We start from the raw sequence: 11776 nt of genomic DNA on the forward strand, positions 1-11776 counted from the left end.
AGGGTGAGGTCCAAAGCCACTCTGGGAACCCAAAATTTGAAAGGCTGTTTCTCTAAATAGCTCATTTTTTTTTTAATTTTTAAATTTTTTATTCTGTTTTTATGACATAGAGCCCACCTCTTCCTCTAAATCTCACTGTATAAAATTTTTTGTTATGGCAGAAACCTCCACATGGATTCCAGAAAAAAACGAAGCTGGAAGTGATAGACAAAAGAAATCCTGTGTTTATTAGAGTAGCAACAGTTGCAGACACGGATGATCACCGAATAAAAGTAAGTTCTTTCTGCCGTGATTTTTTTTGCTTTCTGTTACAGGACATCTTGGTTGGAAACTTTAAAAGATATTTAATTTGCAAAGTCCTGTAATTAAATTAGTAAAAACAAAGGAATATACAAATTAAGTTGCTATGCATTTTCATAAGTTAGTATTTATCCATTTTTTCCTTTTAATCTGTGCAAGAAGTTTTCTCTTCAATTATGACTGACTTTTAATATGCCATATCTACTCTCTCCAAATGTACACTCAAAATATTAAAAGTCATAATTAAGAGAAAACATCTGACATAGATAATAGAGAAATTTCCTTTGAATAGAATACCTCATTCTCCAATGGTATGATCTTATTTTTAAAAAACAATGTCAGTTTTTTTTAATGGGTTATATTAGATATAAACTTTTCAGAAGACCGTCCTGCCTTTTACTATAGGGCGAGTAAAAAAATAATTTTATGAATAAAATCAGTTTTTAATTAGAGTTGGGTTGATAAAAGCTAAGTACCTCTCATAAAGTAAGAAACAGGAAGATGGGTTTGGTTTATGAGGTCCAAGTGGGTAAAGTACAACGTAGCAGCAGTTCTAGCCAAGTAGCCAGAAGTTATCTCTCTTTCTGGCTTCTGCATTAACTTCACTCTCAGACCAGAACAATATGTGTTCTACATACTTCATAGGATCATTTAGAATTTCTGTTAGGAATAATAATAATTATAATAACAGCCAGATGTCAGATTTACATGGTGTTTTACAGGATAACATTTGCGGTGATAACCATGTGGGAGATTTATGTTATCACCATTATTTTATTGATGAGACTGAAGCTCAGAAAGACTAAATGAATTCCTTATTAATTGTGGACAGTGGCAGAACTAAGTCACAGTCTTAAATTTTAGGAGTTTAATTTTAAGCTTTTTTAAAAACATAATAATAAATCATATGCTTAGCTTTTTCTAGTGAGATAGTGTATAAGAAAATAAATTATAAAATAACATGGAGAACCTGTGCAAAGGTGGTATTTCTTTCAAATATAAATTTTAGCATTTGATTCGCTATTTTAACATTATATCATTATTTAATATTTTAGAAAATTTTATAAATAATGGAAGGCCTGTGTTAATCTTTTGCATGTGTATTTTCTGGTTAATTGTGCTCAGTAATAATATAAGTCAAAGCAATCAGTATTTTAAGAGTAGAAGTGTTTTTTTTTAATCTAGACCAGTTATCAAAGAAATTTAGAATTAAGCGAAACTTATTTTTATAAATCAAATTAGTCAGAATTGGAAAAAATATGTGTTTTGGTTTGAGTGTGTGAAAGTTTATTCACATACGTAACTAGTAGAAATAAAATGTTTTAGCCTTTCTGAAGAGCATTTTGGCAATAGGCATCAAAAGTCTTAGAATATTGTTTACCCTTTAATTCAAGAATTTTAAATCTAACTATGGGCCATGAACACAGGGTGCAGTAATCACTTTATTGTTTAAAAAAAAAAAGAATTTTAGTCCTAGGAATTTTTGTTAAGGGAATAACCAAAGAACGTACACAAAGATAAAAATTGCAAGGAGAAAATAGCAGTGCTTTTTATAGTATTTAACATTGAGAACAACCAGAGCAGAATATTGGTAAAATAAATTACCCTATATCTATGTGATGTTAAATGTTTTAGAAGAATATTTAATATTGGCAAGTGGAGAATTCAGGTTTTTATGTATGGTATCCGGTATTGTGGGGTTTTTTTGTTTGTTTGTTTGTTTTTTAAGAATATATCCATAAGCAGTTATGGAAATAAACATATCAAAATAATGACAGTCCTGTCTTGGGTTGCTAGGATTATAAATGATTAGGTTTTTAAAATTATCTGGTTTCAGGAACCCATGTTACTTTTATAATTTAAAAAAATCGAGTAACTCCGATTTCACATATGAGAAAATTTTGGCCCAGGAAGTTCAGATACCCTAAATACTCTAAAGCATAGACTAGAATCCAGCTCTTTTTACTTCTGGCTTGAATTCTCTTTCTAAACAACATCCTGGTCAATCTTTAACACCTAAAAAAGAGCTGCCTATCAGGTACGTAGCTGACAATCATCTTTTTATAATTAATGTAGTGAATTTCCTAGCTAAAAGCAAACCACTGAACAAATATCTATGGTTTTATGCAGTCTTCTAAAGAATAATGAACAGGTGACAATGACTCAGTATGAGGATTCAGCAGAGACTTCTGAGAATATAAAAAGCTTTTAGCAGTAGGCGTTTTTCTAGTAATATGGGAGATAACATAGTAAAAATACTCATTGTCTTTGTCATGAAAGAAGAGGAAAATAGAGACTAATTATTAGTATAGCTTAATATATCATATTTCTCAGGGATAAAATCAACTCTTTTAATAAAACCAACTTTTCAAAGTTACATGATATATAATATTTCACACCATGAGTGATCAGAGTTAAAATTTTTCTAACTTCCATGTATTTCATTAGATGCTGATGGTGGTTTTTGTAGACATCCAAGGCCATTCCTATTCCTTTGCTCTGTATAATGTACCTTTTCTCTGTGGAAGCTTATAGGACCATCTGTCCCTGATATTCTGACGTTTTGGGATAACCTGTCTTGGTGTAAGGGTCTTTTTTCATTTGGTTATTCATGCCCTTTCACAATGGAGTTTCGTGTCCTTCAGTTTTTGGAAATGTTCTTGTATCATTGCCTTGATGACTTCCTCCTCTCATCTCTGTTCTCTTTCTGGAATTCCTGCTACTCTGGTATTAAACCTCTTGGATTTACCTCTGATTTTCTTATATTTTTTTTCTTGTGCTACTCTGATTTTGTATTCTACTTGCTTAGAGATATTTATTCTATAATTTTCCAAACCTTATATTAAATTTTAATTACAACTGATTTTTTTTTATTTCGAGTTTTTTTTTTAATATTTTCTCATCTTTTCCTCTCCCCCCCTTTTAAATGACATCTTTTTATTTCCTGAAGCAATATTGTTTCTTATCTGAGAATACTAGTAATAGTTTTTCTTCTGTTCTCTGCTTATTTCTTCTAAATTTCCTTTTTAGTTATTTTGGCCTCTGCTTTCATATTGGAGACTCTCCTGAAATTCAGGTCCTTAATTGTTCACATTAAGAAAAAGGCACTCAAAATTAGCCGTTTTCATGGGTGGGACTTAGCGACTATTAGGCTTCACTGTAGGGTTAGAAACCAAAGAGCCAGCTTTTCCCATGGAGATCCCCATTTGTCACCATCTGGATCCTTTCTCTGAAGCCTTTCAATTTCTGCCATCCCCCTCCCTTGGGAAGGGTGAACTTGGCAGTCACTAGGTGGGACAAGGAGAAGGACCAGTATTGGAGCATTGCTGACTTGTTTAGTCCCAGTACTTTCCATCAAGCACATCACCACTTCATTTTTGTCCTGAAGTTCAGAGCCTCCATGATTATATTTCTCTAGAAAGCAAACCTCTACTCTTGCAGGATTGTTGAAGGAACTTTTGCCTTGGTGGGAGGGTGGGGAAGTGGATCTAGGGGTCTAACCACTCCATATTCAGACTTCGAGCCAATCCTGCCAGTTTTCATATCTTCTTCCTTACCTACCTGCTGCCTCCAGATTGAGTCCTTCTTAGGTTTTGCAGGGTGAACTACTTTGCTTTAGTCCTGTACTTCCTCTGTAGGCATCAGAGTCACAGCCCACGCATTCTCCCAGTAGGTCAGCACTCCTTCCCCTGTCTTTGCCAGCATTATTGTTTCTTACCTATCAACTGCTTTCCTTTTCTGTTTGTCCTTATGGGTTTATATCTTTTAAAATTTAACCTTAATTTTAGAAGTGAGCAGAGATAAGCACCTGGGTCCAAAATGTGTTTTATTGAGTTGCCTTTCATATGAACAAAAAAATCCAACCAGATCATTTTCTTTAAAAGAAATGGTGTGCTTTCTAAAAATATTATGTCTTAATCTTTAAATTGTCTATTATATGTATTAATTTTTATAAAGGGTCAAAATTATTATTCTGGGTGAAGAATATATCCACTTTCCTAAGTTAAAATTTTAAATATGCGTGAATTAAGTCATTCATACTATACTTTGATTTATCATAGTACATATTTTTTTAGGATTTTTATTAAATAAAGCATCATTGCTGAGTTGCTTTATATGTAATTGTATTTATAGTGGATCATTTCTATTGTAAATATTTTGTATGTCTTTTTTATATTTGTAGAATTTTAAAAATGTATTTCATGTTGTGCATTTATGGTTCTTCCTCTTTTGTTCTTTGTTCTATTTCGAAATAGTCTCCAGCAAGAGTAAAATTATAACTTAACATTAGTAGAGTGCCTGATTTTTTTGTTCGTTTGTTTGTTAAAAACCTCTTAGTATGCCAAGGACTGAAGTAGTAAAAGTTACAAAACATAAAATGAAACTATATAAACCTTAATAAAATTATTTCATCTGGGCTTTTCCTCTTTTCAATATTCATGAGTAATTTCAGATTCACCAGTAATTTTGGTGTGTATCCAGGGTAGAAAACCATTTACTTGTTAGAACTGAGTTTGTTTGCTATAGGAATATTGCTAAATTTTGTAAAATATAGTTATTTACCTACAACAAATGGAACATAAGTTATTTTAACATTAATTCCAACGTGGAAGAAATAGAATTCAAGAATAGCAAGATTGGAAAACATTGGAGTTCCATATTTCTAGTAAAATAATCACTTAATGATTAGCTGAGAATTAGAATGCTTTAAATTTACTATAAGACACTAATTATGTGACTAATTTATGACTAATTATGACTAATTTATGGGTAGCATTGATAGCATAAGTTGATATTTTCAGAAAATTATAATGAATTTCATTCTCAATGTTCTTCAAACATTGTTTTTAATCAGAGGAAAGAAAAGGATTATTTCAAGTTAATTTAAGTGCTGCTATAATATTCAGTGTGTATGAATGATGAACAATTTTATTTTGGATTCTTGAATTTTAGGCCTGGTTACTCCTCCTAATTAGCTGTATGATTCCTTCTCCTCTTTAAGATAATATCCATGGTTTCTTCCAGGTCGGGAGATCTATGGCTTTTAATTCTAGAATTAAATGATTTCTAAGCTTGAGAAAGTGGATTCTTTGTAAAGATAGTTGTTTTGAGCCCTTATATATGTACTTAAACAACTGTGTACTATTCCATCATTAAATATACCTTAATTTATTTAACCAGTCTCCTGATGGTGGACACTGGTTGTTTTCTACTAAAACAGTGAATTGAGTTATTGAGATTATCAGGTCAAAGATGATGTGTTTTCTAAGTGTTGATCGTTACTACAAAATAACTCTCCAGAAATATCTCACCAAATAGTACTCTCACCACTTCTCTATGAGAAACCTATTTATTCTCCTACTCAGCAGCTCCAGGAATCACCAGAATGCAGTATTTTTGGCAGGTTGAAAAGAAAAGAGCTACATCTTGCAGTTTTAATTTTAGTTTTTTAGTTATATGTTTACTAACCATTTATATTTATTTTTTTGTTTGAGTCATTTGTATGTATTTTCCACTTTTCTATTGTGTGTTCATTTTTCACATTGATATATAATGTTTTTATAAATTAAGCAACAGAGTGCATCGTCATGTGTGTAACAAACGTGTTTTCAGTTTTCTAGTGGGTCTTCCATCTTGCTTGCAATATTTGCCACTCTGAAGTTTTAAATTTTGACGTAGTCATATTCATCAGCCTTCTTTTATAGCTTTTGAGTTTGGTGTCTTGTTACAAAGGCTCTCCCACTTTAAGATTACAAATACATTCACTCATTCATTTTTCTGGAACTTTTATGGTTCAGTTTTTATATTTTAATTTTTTATCCATCTGGCATCTATTATCTTGAAAGGAGTAAGAGATTCACAGATTTGAAAAAGGAGATCTAGATGCCAAACTTGATTTAAAAAAATATATATATATATATACACACACACGCTTCTCCAGGCAGTAGGAATCAATGATGATTTCCTCTTCAAATACTATCTACTAAAGTCTCATCATGTTGAAGTTTGATATACATGAAGCAGTCAGTCATGAGTTTAGCATTGCTATAAAATACTGCCCATTCTCTACCTTCAACCTAAAAAAGGAAGCCTACATGGTATATTAGAATAAGAGGCCTTCAAAGTATATGACTATTTCATCATTAAATTTGATGAGCTGGGACACTGTCTCATTGTGTCTATGGGAACCCCTGAGTCCACAATCCGGAAAGGCGGATGTGCTTGCAACGGCCTGCCTTCCCTAAAGACCTGAGGGCAACACAGCCTTTTTTCCTAAAAATCCACCATATATATGTGTGTGTGTGTATATATATATATATGTATATATATATATAGCCTTTTAGTATATGCTTTCATCCCAAAAGATAAAAATATATAATACTTAAAATATAGGTAGCTGACTCTTAGTGACCATGCCCAAAATACCAACTGTCCTTTCATATGGTGGCCAGTGAAGATGGAAGCACTGACCACTGTGTGAAACCTCTTTGAAAGATATTTTAATTATTTATAAGAAAAAAAAATTAAAAGTGCATTTGATGGAGGTATAATGTTGTAAACTGGGTATATTTAATAAGGCATCGAATTTTTTTTTAGCATAATTCTAGGAGACTTGAAATTTATACTCTTAACCCCTCCAGTCTCCCTGCCTTCCTCCCTCCCTTTCCTGACTTATGCGTTACTTCAGTGATATTTATTGGGTGTTTGGTGTTGCTCCTGTGCAGATGTTATATACTCAAGTTGCCTATAGTATTGAGAGATGTGTGATACACATATAGAAGTATTGCCCCAAAATTGCCTTTGGCAAGACATGTATTGATGGTTAGGTAATTTGAAGATAGGTCAAAAATGCCTCTTTTCTCAGAGCGTGAATGATATAATTTAAATAATTGAAACACTGTATTTGGTATTAAATGTACTATGTAAATTAGAAGAGAATTAATATGGTTATAGTGGACAGAACTTTTACTATAGTAATTTTTGGACCTGACTTGTACTGTTAATTTCTTTTTGTTATCCAGGTTCACTTTGATGGCTGGAACAGTTGCTATGATTATTGGATAGATGCAGATTCTCCTGATATTCACCCTGTAGGCTGGTGTTCAAAAACTGGACATCCTCTTCAGCCTCCTTTGAGTAAGAAACACAAGGATAACAAAAATGTTTCCATTTTCTTGTGTAGTATACTTAGTATTTTTTTCCTGCTACCCTTCTTTTTCTATTTCTCTCTCTACTGTACATTTCTTCTCTATGTAATTCTTTTCCCTCTTACTACATTTTTAATTACCTGGTAGTCACAAAAATATTTTTTAAAAATTTAATATCTGAGAGAGTCAGGTGTGTATAGACATTCTTTTACTTTTATTTAAAAGTAATCATCACCTTTTATAATTACTGCTTAATTTTTGGAATATAATTTGTGAAACTATCAAAATTTAATCTATCATCAATATGCTGATAGTGATTTTATACTATAATTTGCAAAATGTTACCATTGGGAAAAACTGGGCAAGGTATGCAAGAGATATTCCTCTGTATTATTACTTTAGGACTCCATGCAGATCTACAATGACCTCAATAAACATTTCAGTTAAATTCAATTTTTTTAAAAAAAAGCTGCACTGAGAACTTGATTAAGTGCTTAGGACAAGGGAGGGTATGAAATGTGGGGACAGGTGGCGTGAATGAGATCAGTAATTATTCTTTTGTATTTCAGTGTGTTTGAAGTTTTCATAGTGTATGAATATTCGTATCTAAATTATTTCATTTACTTGAAAAATTATTTAAAATCTCATTAATCCAGATTTAGGTATCGTTAGAATTTGTAGCATTTTGAAAATGTTAGATCAAAGTTTACTGTTTTAGTATTGAAGTAAGATAAGTAGTATGAACAAAGTTATAGAAGAAAATCTTTAGAAGTAGAAACTTTTAAGATATTTATTAATTTTATAGGATCTGCTTCTTTTTTTGTTTATATGTGTTGATTCAAAATTGGATTTTTAGGGATTTTTTTCTTCCCTATTCTGATCCCAAACATTTGATGCTTACGACCTTCTGGTTAAATTTATGCCCCTTATTTTATTTTAATTTTTTGTTTTGTCATAGGCCCTTTAGAATTAATGGAAGCCTCAGAGCACGGTGGATGCTCAACCCCGGGATGTAAAGGGATTGGCCATTTTAAGAGAGGGAGACACCTGGGCCCTCACAGGTATGTGGTACCTCACTCATGAGGGGATTCCTTACATGGTCAGATAGAGGGTGCCTGTCCCTCCTATGTGCAAGGTAATGGTTTTCACTTATACTAAATATATGTGAACTAATTTTAAATTCAGATTCAGAGGAATTGTGGTTACCATGGTGATCCTGTAAAAATGAAGAGTATATCTGTAGTTAATTCTTCCTAGGAGAAAACACATTCATAGTTTAAAATAGATTTACTCTAGCTATTTGGCTTTTCTTGGCAACATGACTAGTTGTACAGACACTTAATTTCTGAAACAGTCAATTGGGGCAGACCCTGTTAGAAATATTTGTTTGGTAGAATACTATGTGATTGAGTGACTCAATTTGAATAATGAGAAGTGAGATTATTATAGATTAGCAAAGATCACAGAAACCATAAGTATAGTGAAACATGAGAATGCATGGGTCAGAATGTGTTTTTCAATATATTTCTCTTACCCTTAAGTAACTTAAAAAATAAACCGAATTTGAAAATTTGATATATTGTGTAGGTGATTTGGGGAGTCTATTTAGATATTTAAAATTTTTACCGAAATACTGAGAAATTACTGTGATTTAAGTGGGCTTTTTTAAAGAACAAAAGCATCATCTATTTAGGTATGTATTAAAATAACTTGTCAATGTAAGTGTACTAACTGCATCTTAATTAGATTGCCCAGTAAGAAAAATGATTCCTTGTTTATCTAGATTGTGCAGGTGCTGAATCTGTCTTTAAAAATCCTAAAGACTGCATTACCTGTTTCTCTGAGAGTTAATAGGAATTGTAAAATCGGTGTGATTATTTTCACCTTTATATAGTTTCTTCTTTCATTTCTATAATCTTCTACAATGCTGCTTATCTTCTTTTTGCAACACTTCTCTTATTTTTTATGAGGTTCAGAATGTTCCAGAGTAAAAAGTTTGAACATAGAAAAAATGGTTCCATTTGCAGCTATCCATTTAAAAATCCTTTTTGCCATTTGTCTGATTGCAATCCAAAAGTTATATGATTAATTTAAACTGAATCGAAAGTACTGCATCTTAGAAGTTATTTAGCATTGCCAAGTAAAGGCAACTGGATTATTTTCAGACATTATGTAAGTCTAAATGCCAGAAATATCTCATTAACATGCTGAATTTCCATTATATATTTATAAATTATTTTTTTGTTCAGCAAATATTTTTGAACAGCAATTTTTTTCCATAACTAACGTTTATTGAGCATTTATTTACTCTGCCAGGTATTACACTAATTTTTTTGCATGTATTGGATAACCTTTAAACGATACTATAATATAGAACTATTATTTTCTCCAAAATTTTGATGAGGCCACCATGGCACTGTAGAGGTAGAGGTGTACTAACTTGCCTAATTGACAGCCAGTTGAGGGGGAAACTGAGAATGGTAGCCAGTCTAACTCAGGGGTCTGTGCTCTTAACCACTTCCTTCTCACTGCCTCTCAAGGCACCACTCAATGAATTAGTCACAGACCCAACCTTCAGAGATCTCATGGACTAATAGAACTGTACAAGCTATACATAACCTAATTAAAATATAGATATAGATTGGTAACTAGTATTGAAACTTTGACACATGTACACCAATGAAGAAAGAAAAATTTTTAAATAGGTCAGTACTGACATTTTGTTTTTAGGATGCAATTGAAAAATCAAAAACTATATATATATATATACACACACACACACACACACACGCACGCACGCACGCACGCACGCACACGTTTTTGATCTTCTGAGAAGAAAACACACCTTATAGCACTGTCCGTAATCTCTTTAGGAGTGCTTTCGGTCTGAGAAGAGAGGTTTGCTTGTCACAGCAAGGTCTGTAGTGACAGTCTTGTCCCCTTCCTGATGTCCCTAGCCTCTCCTTAGGACCGCCTTTCCCTAAGTATGTTGTGGACCTCTGAGGGTCCCTCAGCTGTGCCACACCCACTTTACAGAGTTTCAATGATTTATCTTCAGAGCATTTCTTCAGAGATGCAGTATTGTATTTGCTAAAAGAAGGGAACAATAATGAGGACAGTCATGGAAGATTTTATGGAAAAATGTGGTAAAGAAATCTTTTAGTATAATTGGAACCATAGTAGAGAATTACTCATTTTTTGGAATGAAAGAGGAAAAAGTAGATCTTATGGCATAAAAAACATGCACTGATAAAGAAACTGTTGATTTCCTTGTCACACATAAGGTATAACTAGCAGATCTGTGTATAAGTCTAACTGGAGCCTCAGGAAGGAGGATGCAATTCAGACAAGTAGTGGGCAATGTCAGCTCTAGCCCAAGTCCTATCTTCCTTTTTTTCAGCCCCATCAACTGACTTTTTTTAGTCATTCTGATTCTGATCTCTGATTTACAGCACTCAAAGCCCTTTACCTGGCAGGATATTAATCCTTAACGGGCACAGCCTGTTTTCCATTTCATTAGTAGACTAGTGGAATAGCTGCTGCATCATGGATATTCTTTGAAAGGTTCATTTCACTGACACTTATTTTTGTCCTTGCTGAGAATGCTGTGTTTAGGAAAATGTAATGAGAAAATTCTCTTTGGATTAATTTACTGAGAGAATACATAAATCAAAACATGCATTCTTTGCTTAGATAACAAGGAAAGTTTTTCTTTTAGCAAGAATAATCAATTTTATGAACACATAAGCAAAAGCCTGTTTTGACTAGCATTTATTGTTAGCATCTCTGAAAATTTTAATAGTGGAATTTGATCTAAGTGTTAGAATATGTATCTCAACAATGAAGTTTAAGAATATGATGTTTTTAAATGTTGAAATCTAAATGATCACTAAATGAGTTGGATATAGATAGATACGGTGTTCTCATCTCCGGGAATACTCAGTAGCCAGATTGCTTGATTCTCCCTCTCCAAGAAGGGAGCGTTAACATTGGTTGTGTTATGCTGTTTCCATTTACTCATTCATTCATTTTGTCTACTGAGAGATCAAAGAATGGGAGGAGTTTAAAGGAGAACTAAAGTTACATAAAAGTAGATATTCTGCACATTTTAGTGTCTTCAGGAATAAATCTCATGTAGGATTTGATCTTGGGGAAATTAAAGAATTAAATTAAATAGACAGCATTTCCCACAACCTCTAAAAGATATTCATAAAGTCCATGGAAAGTTTTTAAAATGAGTAACTTCGAACACACACACTTGCAAACTGTAAACATCATATTAGTTCAACATCCATCCATCCATCCATCCATCCATCTATCAATCCATC

General features: G+C 32.6%; 1 protein-coding gene across 12 annotated transcripts in view; it reads left to right on the top strand.

Annotated features, from left to right (window-relative positions):
• The window catches only part of L3MBTL3 (L3MBTL3, histone methyl-lysine binding protein), a 101716-nt gene that overhangs the window by 60930 nt on the left and 29010 nt on the right, over positions 1-11776 (top strand). For all 12 annotated transcript variants that reach the window (XM_025042438.1, XM_015600153.2, XM_006926160.3 and 9 more), the window contains 3 exons: positions 162-272; positions 7323-7437; positions 8407-8509. In XM_025042438.1, coding sequence (XP_024898206.1) covers positions 162-272; positions 7323-7437; positions 8407-8509 — 329 coding nt within the window. The remainder of the gene's footprint in view (positions 1-161; positions 273-7322; positions 7438-8406; positions 8510-11776) is intronic.

Source organism: Pteropus alecto, unplaced genomic scaffold (genome assembly GCF_000325575.1).
Source record: "Pteropus alecto unplaced genomic scaffold, ASM32557v1 scaffold79, whole genome shotgun sequence".
In the NCBI taxonomy this organism is placed as follows: domain Eukaryota; kingdom Metazoa; phylum Chordata; class Mammalia; order Chiroptera; family Pteropodidae; genus Pteropus; species Pteropus alecto.